This window comes from Agelaius tricolor, unplaced genomic scaffold (genome assembly GCF_023055355.1).
Source record: "Agelaius tricolor isolate 1412-34295 unplaced genomic scaffold, bAgeTri1.0.p SCAF_6, whole genome shotgun sequence".
Taxonomy (NCBI): domain Eukaryota; kingdom Metazoa; phylum Chordata; class Aves; order Passeriformes; family Icteridae; genus Agelaius; species Agelaius tricolor.
In genome coordinates this window covers 6,658,899-6,674,745 of record NW_027269266.1, presented here as the reverse complement: position 1 = coordinate 6,674,745, position 15,847 = coordinate 6,658,899, and the positions used below count along the sequence as shown (strand labels likewise).

At 38.8% G+C, this 15,847-nt stretch overlaps 1 protein-coding gene and 1 long non-coding RNA gene across 11 annotated transcripts in view; one reads left to right on the top strand and one right to left on the bottom strand.

Annotated features, from left to right (window-relative positions):
- DNAJB6 (DnaJ heat shock protein family (Hsp40) member B6) overlaps positions 1-15,847 on the bottom strand; it is a 57,759-nt gene that overhangs the window by 22,287 nt on the left and 19,625 nt on the right. For 8 of the 10 annotated variants that reach the window (XM_071428597.1, XM_071428603.1, XM_071428604.1 and 5 more), the window contains 3 exons: positions 11,193-11,327; positions 10,267-10,411; positions 8,835-8,905 (listed from right to left, as the gene is read on the bottom strand). In XM_071428597.1, coding sequence (XP_071284698.1) covers positions 8,835-8,905; positions 10,267-10,411; positions 11,193-11,327 — 351 coding nt within the window. Of the gene's footprint in view, positions 1-1,159; positions 1,952-6,700; positions 8,906-10,266; positions 10,412-11,192; positions 11,328-15,847 lie in introns of those variants that run through there. The other 2 variants (XR_011679445.1, XM_071428606.1) reach the window with 2 other exon arrangements.
- On the top strand, positions 6,338-14,590 carry LOC139590823 (uncharacterized). The gene is made up of 2 exons (XR_011679446.1): positions 6,338-6,594; positions 13,092-14,590. It is a non-coding gene; the product is annotated as an uncharacterized lncRNA (long non-coding RNA).

Genomic DNA, 15,847 nt, shown 5'->3' with positions numbered 1-15,847 from the left:
AAATACAGATAAAATTGATGGAATTGTTTTGCTTTGACAAGTTCCAGTTCCAGTGCATTTAAAACCAATTGTTTCTAACAATTTTTAACAGTTTAGAAGCCATTTACTGCTAACCAACATTCAAGGTGTGCACTGGCTACACACTTTGCAAAATACAGAAATGTTTCTGCCTGAGCCTCCTTTTAGGCCAGAAAAAAGCAGAGCAGTACAGCACGTACACTTGTTTGCTTTTCCATTAACAAGATTCCTTGTGTCACTACAGCTGGCTCTGCCCATGCTGGTGACTGGAAAAAGCCTTACACTTTTTATTACTTGCTCAGAAAGGAGACTGCACAAGGGCTATTTTCAGGCCTGAATATTTACATCTCAAAATATGGTTCATTTGACCATTGAAGAATAACATTCTGGAGTTCCAGTGCTCTTCAAGCAGGATAACTTTCCCAGAAAATTTGGAAGGACCTGAAGAGATATCAGGATTTTACCACACAATAGCTTACCTTTTAGTTTTGTTACAAACTATGTTTATTCCTTATGTGACCCAAATGCTGATGAATTATAATTCTAGGAAGTTGCCTTTCCTCAAGTTGTCCTTAGAAATGAACCTAACAAATGCAGTTCTGGGTATATACAAAACCCAAAATATCATCCACAGAGAGGTTTTTCACACACAGCACTGTAGGACACTTCCCTGGCTATTCTGTAGAACTATTTATCTGACATAATGCAGTTTTAGGCATTTAGGACAATACCAAAGGTGATTCCATTAACAAAAAGCCAGCTCTTTTCATCACTGCACTTAAAATTCAAAACACATGTATTGCTGCCCACTTCAGATTTAACACAGAGTAAAAATAAAAAACTTTAGATCATTAAAACATTGTCAGCATTCAAGAAAATGAACAGTTTACTCTGAAATGTGGATCTTTGCTGTATCATTACACTGATTAACAAGAGACATCCTAATCTTCAACTGAGAAGTAGGAATTAGGCTGCCTCAAGGCGTGCAGTCAGTAGATGGTGAGAAGACAGGATATACACAAGGGCTCATTGTATTGCAAATTCCAAATCTAACTCCCTGGTACAGTCATCACTGACCTGCCCTGGTTCCTCCTCCTCCTCACTTAACATCCAATTCATCCATTACAATAAAGCCACTTACCTGAACAGAACCAGAATGTCTTCTCCCACATGAAGTCCACTCTTGGCACCTACACATCCCAAACTGGATGCTTTAGGGCAACAGTCATCAGGCTGCCCCAGATGCATGTGGTGTTGGCTCCTCTCTTCCCAGCTCCCCTGCTTCCTCAGCACCTCCCTCAGCAGCCCCCACATCACAAAAGCATCCCCCAGTCTGAAAAGCACAGTAAGGGAACAGGACCTGTGCCTCAATGTCAACCCATCAGGAGGGAAGAAGCCAAGTACAGCCCATGGAGGAGGGCTGGAAGGAGCACTGTGCTCCATGGTGCATCTCGCTCTGTGCCCAGGCTCCCACAGCTTCCACTACTTCTCTGTAAAGCCCAAGCAATCCCTTCTCACTAGGAGATATTTTTCAGAAAGCTGGTCTTTAAGACATGAAAGCCAGAGAAACTACTGCTCTTGGCAGCTTCTTCCAACTGTTAATCATCCATGTGTTAAAAATGTGTGTTTATCTTCTCATTTGAATTTGTCTAGCCTGATACAAATATTTATACTCTTCTTCCAAACAAGGCGACCTTTGATATGCTCAGTTTTTTCTAACTGGTGTACACATTTTTTTAGAATCAAAGTGGAATTTGGCACTCCATCCTCATGCTGCAGAAGCACCTCCCTTGCTTGTGCTGGCAGAGGAATGGCCTCCAGAGCTGGACTGAGCCTGGGCAGCCAGAGAACAGGCAGGGTTCACTGGAGGAGGAGGCACAGACAAACACCCACCACTTCTGCATTCACTGTGATAACTCGTGATCGTGTTTTCCTGATGAGAAAGGCAAAAGCCAAATGAGGAGAAAAGTCCTTGAAATCTATGTCAACAGCACAAAACAAGCTGCATTGTTTTCCTGCTTCTCCCTTACTGGTTTCAAGGACCTTAAGATTTGCTGTTCTTCTCAGGGGTACACCATCCAATCCCAGAAAAGACAGAAGTAGCACTAGAGGTGTTTAATAAAAGAAAACATTTTGGTGGTTGTCCTAACTCTCAAGGTGAATATCTCCACAGAAGGAAAATCTTCCACTTCTTTGCAATTACTCAGGAGCTCAGTCAAAAACTGAGGGCAGGAGGCTTGTGAATGCTACTCCTGCTTGCAGGCAGTGCCAGCTACAGCCAAAATAGCTCCAAGTGAACTTCTAGCTCTCTACTGCTCTCCTGGACAGCCAGCTCCCACTAGGTGTAGAAGAAATGAATAATGCCCTTTCATTATCCAAGAGCAGTACATTTGGTGATAAGGACCTGACTGTATTTCCATAGGCACCCAGCAGTAAGAAATGAGATTAGCAGAGTAATTTTCAGGGGTGTCTGAGTGACTACTCAACAGGAGATGCCCAAGCAACTCAAAGCACCAAAGTGCCTTTTGACAAGAGGCAGTGATATTACACAAAGCCTGGCCCAAGTCCTCTGGAGACAGAAGGTCTTGTCCTCTAGCCTTGGCCATGTGAGTTTTCTCCATTTTCCTTCAGAAATACTTTCACAGAAAAGTTCAAAACAATTTTAAAACATCCACAGTCTAGCTCCCCCTGGAAGGAGAATGACAGTGACTGATACTGCAGAATGCTCTTACACAAAAGCAAAGCACAGTATTTCTATTGCTGAGTATGACAAATATCACAACAGGATGACAAATGCAGATTTAGTTTCTGTGAAGAGTAAAAGGCAGCCTCCAACTACATGTCTAGGAGAAAACTTTGCCAAAGGTGGCTATGGTGACAGTTATGCAAATGTGTGATAAATTGGCAAGTTAATCTTACTCTATATATCAGTTACAGAGATTAACACAGGCTTGACATGTATTTCTGGAGGGAAACCGAAAGATGGATGAGGCTGCCCAGTTTCTCTATCAGACGTCTCAAAGCCTCTGCAGCCCTTATGACTTTTTTTATTATTGGGAGGTAAACTCCCCTCCTGCACCACAATTCAATCAAGCTTGTGACTGGAACCAAGACAGAAGATTCCAGAGCTACTGCTTTGCATTTTCAGCTGGTTTAGTAACACCTTCGAGCAACTCTGTTACAGACACAGCCAAGTAATTCTCTTTTCTGGCCATCACAAATCTGTGTTCCTCAATATGAATACTATGGCTGGATTCCTCTCTCATTCTAGTAACTCAAATAAATTCACAAATAAGAAACAATGCAGGAAATGTCAAATTTGACTTTTAACTTCAAAAAGAAGGAGGAACTGAAGCCTTCTCAATGTCACGTAACAGAGCAGCAAGCTCATGTGAGCTTTTCCAAACAAGGTGTTACTATTTCATCTCTCTCTAACATTCAGGTGAATGAAAGGATTCAGCTTTACTTTCACTGCTGGTAAACTAGCAGGTACAGAGTTTTGTTTTTTCTATTCTTATGAAATTCACTTGAAGTTGGTTGCATTGAAAAGAAGAGCTAGAAGAGCCCTCATTTGAGATTCAGAGGTAAATATAGGTAAGCTATAGGCCAAAGCCAAATTTTAAGAGTTATTACCAGAAGCCTCTAAAAATATTTTTTCTTGACTGTCAGTTTTAAATCAGGTTCAAAAATTACCTCTTTTTAATGAGTTTAAAATTAACTCAATATGCTGCAAAGTTAACTTTATTGTAAAAGCCAGAGAAACTAAAGAGAATTCTATTTAATCGTGTCCTTCTGATAAAATGTTTTACTTATCTTCTCAATTAAACATACTTTAATCCCCACCACAACATTTTGAATCTGACAATATCTGAAAGTCTTCCACTTCCTTTATTCTTTTAGAAGGTAATTAGCAGTCAGGCCATCAGTGCAATCTACCTCACACCAGGACAGCCCAGCTTTCAGGCATGGGCACTATCACCTCCAAACTCCTGCCTATCTTTTGGCCACAGCAGCATGACAGAGCATAAAGTACTCATGTGGGGTTTTGATTAACTTTCTACCAGCTGTTGTAAGTGAGATAACACCTAATGCAGCAGTGAGTCTGCCACAACAGAGTATTCAGAGAAGTTTCAGTGAGTTTAAATCAGCACAGCTTGCAGAGGTTCATGGTTACGGCTCTGATCATCATGGGATTTTAATTCTTTCGTGATTTTTTTTAATCTGACAGCACCTCAAACATAAGGTTTACTATTTTGTGAATGTATGACCTATAAAGCAGAGAATAAACCAACCATCTTCAGCTTTAACCTTTCAGGAGTGCACTTCACTCAACAACCAACTCTAGCCAAGATATATTTTTAAAAAGCAAGTAAGAAATCCACTAGAATTACAAATTCAAAGGTACAGTTTGTAACACTAACAAAGCCAACACTCTTCATTCCAGCCCTAGTGCAATGTAAGGACCATTTCAGCATCTCAGGTGGAAGGTAAGAAGTTCTGTCCCTACGACAACCACTTGAAGACAAACAATAACAAGAAAACCCAAACTGTCTATGTTGAGGCAAATCGAGTCTGTGGCCATAACTCAATCATAAAGTAAACAAGCCCTGAGGGAGCAGACTGTGCAAACAGGCTTTCTTATGTTCAAAAAGACAAAGTTTCAAATCTGCTGACTGGCAGATTACTGATGTCCATATTGCCACTAGCCCATCAGAATACCATGACTTAAAAAGAGGCAAATTTTCCAAAAATACTAAGAAACACTTCAACAAAAAGGTTAACAAGTATTTTAAGTAGTAGGCCCTTTTCAAAGGTTCTCTGACCACAAGCATCAAACAGCTGTAGCATTCATTCTGCAACACAACCATCTTCAGAAGCACTATCCTGTTACAACCACAGATTAAACTCAGGCAAAGGAGCTCAATGCTCAAACAGAATAGAAGCAGATTCAGGAACTCACATTTCCAAAAATAAAAAAATAAAATCTAACTTTATCACTGGACTATCCCACAGATGGTCTGAAACACAGCACAGCTCAATACAAAAAACAAACCTCCAGTTACACCTAATGCCAAAACACTGAAGGAGTCAAGGAAACAGGATAACCAAACACAAACACCGAGAAGAGATACAAACCCTCTGGGCTTAGAGATGATGGGTTTTTAAATCTTTTACAATCTTGTTTTCAGCATTCTAACTCAGCTCATCAATTAATCACAAGTTGATACAGGATCCACCTGACAAATGCTACGCACACACTCTCTGCAGAGCAGCTTTGTCACCTACAGCCCAAACCCAGCCCACTGATTCCCAGCAGAGAAGGTCTTGTGAGAACTGAGCACTGTAGGAGTGCAGCCATTTTACAGTGTGAAGCATTCCAACACAAAATCCCAAACTCCTTCAGTAAAGCCAAGTGAAAGGGGCAGGTGCCATGCAATCTATAGAGAAACTGGGGTTAGTGTGCTGCACTGGGATTACTGCCATGCACAAGGGACTGCAAAGAGGTTGCACCAGGAGAAAGCATCACAAAGTTCTTGTATCCACCAATGAACTTTGAAGCAGAGCATGAAGGACTAAATGACTTAGCAGGTTCAAAAACTCCATCTTGGTTTTTCCAAACCACTGTTTTTCCAGGAAGCTTAAATTAAATGGGATGGTGTCCCTAAACATTCAAAATTAATCCCTCATGTATGAAAAGATGGTACTTTTAATCCAACAGCACCTGGTTTTGAAAGCTGCCTCATCCCACTGTATATTTGTACCTAGCATCTGCTATCAGGAACTTTTTCTGTTGTTAATTATTTTGTACTATTTTGGCCAAAACTGAAGTGTAAGGAAATGTGCTGCCCTTGATGATCTATCACTTCTAATAAACAGGTCTTGTACATCTATGCAAATTATGGATTAGAAAGGAACAACATTAAATTTTTTTCAAAGCAACCTAACAAGTGGGTTTTCAGGAGAAAACAACCAAATTCAGCAAAAAAAATCTGAATAAAACATTGAATGTGAGTTTATTTTGTGTTTTAAAAAAGGAGCTGGATGCAAGAAGTTGCATTAAAAAAATGTTGGATGTGATGTTATTTCAAAAACCACTGAAAGAGATGGAGACTGTTAGGTTTAGGTCAAGTGAACAATGACACATTTTTAAGCCTGGAACTGGAATTGCTGGTCCAATGATGTATTTGGACGAAGCCCACATATCCAGTTCAACTACCAGCCTATGGAAATGCTGGTGTGTGGGTATCTCACTCCTGCAGGAATCTACTGCCAAATTCTGCCTTCTGCTGACTCATTCCCTGTGTTTTGCCAGTTTCTACCAAGGAAATGCAGCACTGCCACTTTAATGCTGCATTTTGGCCAGCTCTGACAAGCAGCTTCAGGGATCTGAGGGCAGAACAGAGACTATCCAAAAAACTGGATCTTGAGCACATTTAGTGTTAAAAAATTCACTACAGAACCCTGGTGTGACCTGTTGGTGTGTAACACTGTGAGAAGGATCACACTTTCCTGGGTAAGAAGATAAACATGTGGGTACAGATCTGCCACCCTAACTGTGTTATTAACCTGAGCAAGGTAATTGAAATGTTAAAGAAGATGACTTGGAATAAAACTAGAAGGCAAAGTTTGGCACTTTAATATAAAATCTATGGGTATCCAGAGGAAGGCATTCAAACTCAACTCCAGATTGTCCTAATTTTATTTGACTTGGTTAATCAATTTTAAAGCATTTTTTACAATTTACATAATTTAAAGGAGCACACTGCATCCTATAAATATAAATTAACATTTTTAATAACTCAAGACATCACAACAAAGCCAAATTTTGAAATAAATTTCATGTTTAGTTATCTGGATCAAGAAGTAACATACATGGGGAGGGGAAAAAAACAGCATTAACAAGAAAACACTGTTTAGTTCTAAACTAAGTTTGTGCTTCTACATCAAAAACACAACACTGAAGTGACAGGAACTCTGCAAAGAACTTGAAAAGGTATATAACTGCTTTAGTCCCAAAACCAAAGTATATATTTATTTTTTCTTCTACATGTTATTTTTTTTCAGTTCTATCAAATTAGCATTAATGGTAGAGGGACAAAAGTACAATATACTGACTTTACTGCAAATACAAATTCTGTTGTAGCAGTTTGTTAGCTTGGTTTGGCTTAAGTTGAAATGGTTTTCCTGCATGAAAAACAAGAGCATATCTTTTCAACGTATTTAATAATCAACACATTTGTTAGTACAAAGCAGATGGTGTTCAGCAAGAAGGCATTAGGTGATCATTTGAAAACACCATGCTTTTTTTTTTTTTTAAACCACTAAGCCACCCTGAAGAGTTTTGTGCAGGCCAGATGTTCAAAGCTGGTGCACAGATGAAAGCTGCACATCCATGATCTATGCATGGAACTATCCAGAACCTGGCAGGTGTTAACATACACCATTAGTTACCTGCATGCTTTCTCTGTGACACACCAAAACCAAATCATCTTTCACTAAACTTTGAAAATCTGGTCTTAGCTACCAATGAACACTTTACTTCACTCCATTAATTTAACAAAGGGCATTAATCCATCTTTTGATTTTTGGTTGAGGACTAAAAATAAGAGTGAGATATCATAATCCTAATAATTTTGTCCAAATCTTCAAAGCAATTATTTGTTCTCAAAACAGGAAGAAAAAAAAATCTCATAATTCTCAGTCTTTTTGTAATTATTGAATGTTAAATAAATAAATTTATCAAATGTATATTTATATTTACTACAGATTATTTTTTAAGCAAATCTCAGAATAACTTTAGAAAACTTTTTAAAACAGAATTGCTTTAGGCCTAGACTTAAAATAATTACATATTAGGGCAAAAGATGGAGTTAGAGAGTCAGCCTCTGAATGCTTCTTAAAAATAGGTGCTTCAAATACAGGTTTAGAAATGAAATTAAAAATAATGTTTTCAGTCACACTGAAGAAAACATCTGCAAAGAAAAAAGGCCCTCATCCTTAAGATTGAAGAAAAAGATGATAAGGGGAAAAAAAAAAAAAGCACCGTTTTCCCAAGTTGCCCAAATCACACACAGACACAGGAAGGTTACAAATGCCATTCATGAAAGAATGCGCCACAAACATCAGCATTTATTCATTTTGAATTTTTTTTTTTTTTTAGCAAATGACAAAAGACTCAGCTCACTGGCTTCACTTTTGTTTACCTTTTGCTTACATTACACATTTAAACATTTGTCAAAACTTACTAAAGTTGTCTGCATTCATGCACAACTAGAAAACATCCTTAATTTATTTAAACCAGAAATGCATTACCAGAAATGTATTAACATTGTTCACTACTAAACATTAAAAAAAAAAAAAAAAAAAGTTGAAATTATTAAAAAGGTTATCCTGGAACTGTTAACTTCACAGCAGACTTGAACTACTAATTGGCTCACATTTCAAATTGGAAAAAGCAAGATTCATGCTAGTGTTAGTGTACATCTCGCCCTAGCACTACTGAAGGATCATGGTTCACCTTGATCACAGATAAGAAAAGAAAAGTGCATACAGAAGTTTACAACAATTTAAAGGACAAAAAATGGTCCAATTGATGTGGTCCCAACGATTAACTCAAAAGTCTATGACAAATACGAGCTTCTGTGAGCTACTTATACTACTTAAGATTGAGTACCGATATACAGAAAGTTGAATTCGTTTGAAATCTTCAAAAAATGTTCCTGTCAATCCTCAAATGGTGGCTGTTAGAGCTTAAAATTTCTGTTAAATGCGTGCGTTGAATTACTTGTTATCCAAGCGTAGCAGCTGCTCCTTACCATTTATTGTTAGCGACCTTAACTGGCCATCTTCTTCAACTTCTACTCTCTCATGTCCATTCTCAACAATCCTGCAGGACAAAAACACCGTGAGCCATTTCAGAGCACTGCAGGCAGTTTTGAACACACACCAGACCTCAGGTTTAGATAACAAACTGTAAGGGAGCAGCACCTGCTTAATGCAGCTGTACTTGGCAAGCTTTGGCATTTACCAGCGCCGGAGCTGGCACCAGCACCCAGCTGCATTTCCCCACTGCTTAGTCAGGAAAATTGCCTTCTGCAAGCTGGAATCCTCCAGGATGTGGAGTTCACAGCTACAGCTGCCACCTCATACATTGTCACAGTTGTGCTCATACTACACACTGTTATCTAGGCCTAAATGCCTTGACAGATCAACTGCACAATCTTGACACTGCATTTAGTCCCTATCCATTTGTTAAATATATGATATTCTAGATCCAATCACAATTTTGTACACAAGACAGTCTAACATCCATTTTTAATTTGATCAGGGCAAGTAATTTGTAGACTTACTATACACCAACTTTATGACCAGCATGCATGTTACAAAATTCAAGTATCACTGATTGAAAAGAGAGATATTAAAGAGCTTCTGAGCTTTCAGATTTTTCTGGCATACACTCAGAAAAATATTATGACCACACCAGCATGTGATCCAGCGGCTGTTTGTTATTAAGGGGTCAAGATGACAGGAGTTCTCCAGTACAACAGTTCACAGAAGAACCTTGCACTTACAAGTATGGGACCCAAGTTAACAAACAAAAACAATTTATCCTCCTTCACTTTTCTGTAATTTTCTATTAAGTAATGAAATTACTAGATTGTTCAGTACTCCTATTGATTATAATACTCCTATATTGATTATAATACTCCATGTAGGTTTTTCTTTAGTTAACTAAGGCTTGGGTTTCCCAAATGGAATTATTTCCCCATCACAAGCATGAAATGGAGAGAAAGTACAGTGTACAGGACTTGAAAATTCACTTTCCAACAAACAGGCACATTTTTTCTCCAAAGCAGGCTTCAGTTTCTCATTTCATATAACAGACAGAAAAAAATTACTAGAAAGACTTCACTCAAACACTACCTAGGAAAGCACACTAAGCAGATGCTAGAGAAAATTCTTTCATAACATCTGCAAAACTAAAATTCTTCCCAATTTCTAGTCAAGGACTGTAATAACAGGTGCAGCCCTACACAGGAGGTTCTGAAGCCTAAAAGGGCTCCAGCTACAGCATTAAGTAACTCAACAATGCCAAGAAGAGACAGAGAACCCAATAATCCAAGTAATACATAAAAACATGTATCACTATTTGTGTGTGTGCAAAGATACAATATATTTATATGCATGTAACTATAGGTATCTAAGTCTCTACATATAGTTTCATATAAATGTATTTATATCACTTACCTCTTTGTAGTAATTTTTCTGCCATTAACTATTTTAGTAGAGGTTGATACTGATTTGAAGTTTCCCATTCCACTGCCACCAAATGACGTAGAGGAGAATGATGAAGTAAGGCCTCCATGTCCCAGGGAGCCAAACGAAGTAAAACCTATTGAAAAAGAAGGCATTTGAATAAAATGTAATTTTGCATGGCTGTGGGATCCAAATTTATCATTGATTCAGACTTCATCCTACTTTCAGGAAGCCCTCAGCTGGTTTCATCACACAGCATCAGTGACTAGATGGCATTAACACCAGCCTGAGAATAAAACCACAGCTCCAGCCCCATCCACTTCTCTCATATGGACCCATAGTTCAAGTCCCAAAGGCACAGCATTGTCCAAAAACCATCTGCCAATTCCTCCCCTGAAAAGGCATTCAACCTTTATCACACTCTGCACTCAGAGGAAAGCCAGCAAGCCTAATGAATCTGATCATCAGCTTTAGTGCAGATGTTGGGATGCCCCAAGCTGGCAAACAGAACAAGTCCTGTATCAGTAACACCCCAAGCAATGCCCAGATTCCCAGCACTCTAAGCAGTACCATGGGGTTTAGGCACATTTTCAGGACCTGTAATAAAAGCCATCACACTCCTGAAAGCAAACAGAACAAAAGAATTCTAAAGCCCTGAACAAACTGTAGCACCAAAATAAAGCAAACAGGAAGTTCTACTTCTTAGAGATCTGTTCACTCTATATGAACTTTCAGGTAGCCCAAATACTCTAACTGTGGCTTAATTTTCATTTACACTTTACAGACACCAGCTTAATTTAAAAAAAAAAAAAAAAAACAATCAATCACAAAATTGCCTGAATGGAGAAGCCAGCTTGTTGTATTGCAATCCTTTGTGAGCCAAAATTGCATTCTTTCTTAAATGTTATGATATTTACCTGTGTCAAATGGAGAGAAAGCACTTCCAAAAGCAGGGAATCCACCAAAGGCAGAGAAAAATGATCCACCACCACCTCTGCTTCTGCTTCCCCTTTGACCCCGCCTGCCACCGAAGAAGTCCTCAAAAGGGTCTTCTACAAAACAGAAGACAACATTTAAGAGTCAATATCACTGAGTGATGCTGTATTTAATCATTAGGGATTATTTATTTAAAAAAAATTGTTAACAGGTAAGATTCTTCCTTTGAAACATTTGAGGCTACTGAACTTAGACTCCCCCAAAGGTTATTGCTATGCTCCTTCTGGTCTAAATTCTGCTTGCTCCTGGACCTAAAAATAATTTTGCATTCAGGTACCTGAACTTTCTAGCTTATTTCTATTCAAGATTTATTGTGGATCACCATGATCTGAAAAGTAACTTCCAGGTAGGTTGTATTAATTATTGAAATCTAAAAACAGCAGCCAGGGATTGATGACTCATAACCCTAAAGTGTTCCAAGTGTTTAATTTAGCACTTGCCACATTAGATACTCCAAACACGTCTTCTGATGCACATTTAGCAACAAAGCATGGAAGTTTACACACAGTGTCCCAAGGAGGCATTCAGTCTGTACCAAGCAGGAGGGAGAGGGCAAAAATAGAGAAAGGGGGTCATGGATAAAATGTTATTTTAAATTCTAGTTCCACTGTTACGTCATTCAGAACAGCTATTGTTCCATCCCCACCAGGAAGACAATAGTCTCTTTCCAAAAAGGAAAAAAAAAACTATGGGGGAGGTGTCAGGCCATGGGGTACAACACCAGCACCTACACAAGCAGTCTTTATTCACTAGAATTATCAGAAAACTGCTTTTCTCTAATTCTCTTGGGATAAAGAACAACAGAAAAGAATTGCAATCATAAACCAGAAAGTCAATAAACGTAACACTTGCCTTAAAACCAGCAAAGTTTAGGAACTACTCTCTTCATCAATCACAACTCTTCCAGAATGAGTGTTATTTAGAACACACCAATGATTTTACCAAGGTTTTCAGTACTGTAAGTTCAGAATAAACTTTTAATGAAAACTGCAGGACCTGGTGATAGCAGCAAAAGAGGTATGAAAGCAAGGAAAGACTTGTGACTGCCTGACTGTTCAGAACTACAGCTGACAAAGTGAAGGTCAGAAATGCAGTATTTGTTCCACTTCTGGTACCTCCACAAAAATCCAAACTGATTTATGATAAATCACCAAGTTAATACAATATGCATTATGCATCATTTAGTAATCAATATGATAATAAAACTATGTAAGTTACCATCTGGTTTTGTGCAATTACTTAAATATGAAATGTCACAATGTATTTATGCTAAACAAGGGCAGCTGCTAAAAAAAACCCTACCCCCTCCCAACCTCCATAGTTATTGAGTAAAACAACACAGGACCTAACTTTTATCTTACATACACTGGCAAGCAAGTGGCAAGACTTTCTACCTCAGACACTTTTTGTTTTGTAGCTTCTTTTTTTCCATGTAAAGCAATTTTTCCTCAATATAAAGATGACCTATTAGTACCTTTATAAAAGTTAACCAACACTTAAGCATGGAAATATGGGAATTATTGTAATTTCCAAAACAAGCACTATGTCCATTTTTAAAATAGGCCAGTTTTGTCAGTCTAGCATATCAACCAGCAAGCACAACCACAGCAGTTAATTGTTTTGTAGTCCAATTTATTCTCACAGGAATGACTCATGGGTTAGTTATGAAGGTCATTCACTCACGTGTACAAATGATCTATATACTGTATTACTCCCACTGTTAAGCTTTCTATTTATAATCCAAATTTTCTCGTTACCTGGAGTTTGAATAAAAACAAAACAACCTATCATGTAAGCTCTGTGGTTTTAATCTCTCACAGCCTATCAGCCTATTCTGCAAGTGAATCTCTCCTCCCCAGCACAACAGCTGCAGAAACAAAGTTATTTAAGGGAAGATCATGGACTCTCCTAGAGATCCCTGATATCAACCCAGCTTCTCAGTGGATTATTGCCACACCAAAGCCTAACCAAGATTTGGCCATGCCTTATCAGCCTGCACAGCAAAGGAAGAGGTCAGCACTTGGTATCAGCACGTGTTCAAACGTCAGGTGATTGCTGTCAGCAGCCTGGGAACAATTCTCCAGTGCTCTTCCTGTAATTCTCTCAAGTGAGACAGAGCAACCACTCCACTGCAGTGCACTGCAGAACGCTCAGCAAGATGGATTATGCTGGGACAGGAAAAGGGGCAGGACTTGTCAGAGAAACTACTCCTTTATGATTCTGACAGCCAAGTACAGCAGGCAGAAGAAAAAATAATACCAAGAATGCTGGGAGAAGGCAGCAGGAGGCTGCTGCACTATCATTTGTTGTATCTACCACCAAACACACATTAATATAGCAAACTCACCCTGTTTATGCTTTTACTCCCTAAATCAGGATGATTAATAGCAGCACTCAGCAAAATAACAACATTTCAGCCCTCTAAGTCTATTTTAGCAGAGTCTTTCCATCCCTGATAACCTTTTCACAAAAAAGGCCTTTTCCAAACAGTTCAAATGCAGGGTGTTGGGGTTTTTTTAATGATTCCTCTTATTATAGTCATTTTGGTACTTCCAGTCCATTTTTTACTGAATGTGAGCAGCGTATCAGATTAAGAAAACTAAGCAGCAAAAAGAGAAGAAAAAAAAATACAAAAAAAAAAAAAAAAACAAAAAACAAAAAAAAAAAAAAGTCAAGGCCTTTCTAAAAAGGGAAAAATGCTACATAAATACAACTTCCAAGCTTCAGAAAATCAAAATGTTAAACCAGTGATACTTAAGAGTATTACCAACCACTGTCTGGAGATATATTCAGTATATTATAATCTAGATATTACCAGAAGCTTATGGGAGGACAGAGTATTACATTCAGTTTCCATAAAAATGCTGGAGTATACTTCTAATGCAGAATTTGTGGTGCTGTAAGAACAGCAAAGATCAAGAGAGAACAAAAGGTGAGAAACCTCAAGGAAGCCAATGAGAAAGACTTCTTATCTACCAACAACAGCAGATGACATGAATTTTTTTGGAAAAAGGCAAATGCTTATGCAAAGAACTCATGGTAGCCCATTACCAAAACATCAGGCAAAATGAAGGACCTTCAGGACTCTTGCTGTTACTAGGTAGAAAGACTGAAGTTACAGAAGCCAAAAAATAATGTGGAGATTGGAACACAAAACCCCCAGCAATACAGATTGTACACTAACAAACCTGTCTGAAAATAATTGCATTGGAAGTGATGTTTTCAGGAAAATTTAATTTCTTTAGAAAAATCACTGCCAATTCAAATGCAATAACTGTCTTGATCCTCTGGGTAAAACATTAAACCTGCTCCCTGAAAACCATGGAATATTACCTTGCTTGTCTGTAGTCACAAGAAAAGCATTTCACCTCTAAACAGGTCAAATAACAACAACTACTGTAATAAATATCACACTGCAGCTCAAAATAAGACAGGTCATGATCTCTCCACTCTGAGAGGTCCCCAGCTGTAACACAGAAACAGGATTTTTTTCCCTTTCAGTTCATAGCGGACTACTACTTAAAAGATGTGATTGTTTTCCCTTCCTGCCTTGTGATCATAGAACCAAATAAGTTGCACTAATTCACTGATCCAAAAACACTGAGTTGTTACTTTCTGTTGCACCCATGAGCTAATCTCTTTCAGCACTGGAAAGACTCATGTATCAAAAAAAAAAAAATGGCCAGGAAAGCACCATACAACAGGGGAAGGGAGGAAAGGAGTCAATCCCCACAATTTGAAGCAGTCCACAATGCAGTTAAAATTCAAAATTCATAATTCATTATATCAATCTAATGCATTAGCTGAAATTACAATACATGATAAACTACAAGTGTCACATTTCCTATGGCAGTCACTACTGCCAAGCCCCCTACATCCTGGCTGTTGCTTGGGGAACTAGATCAGGAATTGATATGCTGAAAAGAACATCTCCAGATGAAAGCAAGTTCAGGCACATCAATTCTTTGCTAGAATTCACAGCATGGCTGTAAAAGCAACTGTGCTGGTTACAAGACAGGCAGCAGCACAAGTGCCCAAGGGTCAGAGGCAGCACAGGAAGATTCTTTCACTGAGTGCTGAGCACATTCCACTGCAATGCCATCATTCACCTCCAAAAATCAAAGGTGTTGAGATAAATGGTGAGCTGTCAGCAAATGCTCTCCCATGCATGTACTGTCACAGTCAGAGATGTTGATAATCCTTTCAGGACAGTGTGCAAAGGGAATTACCCTGTCCAAGCAGCTCTGGCCCCAGCCAGTGAACATTCTTTCCTTTATTCTCCACCACCAGAGCCTCACCACTGCCTCTGCCAAAACACAGCACCTGAGCTGAGTGCTCCCGTTGCAGATGCAGGAGGGTGGCACTGCCACAACACAGGATAATGGAGAAAAAGGATAAAGGATGCTGTGCAGCCCCTATGGAAGGGCACAGCCAAACCCAATGGCATTGAGCATTATTGCTGCAGTAAGCAAAGGCTGCCTGCCCCATCCTTTCCCCCCATCCTTTGTATCAAAAGCATCCTGTATTGACTTTATACATCCTGCCAGAAGAGAGTCTCAAATGCAGGTTTGAACAA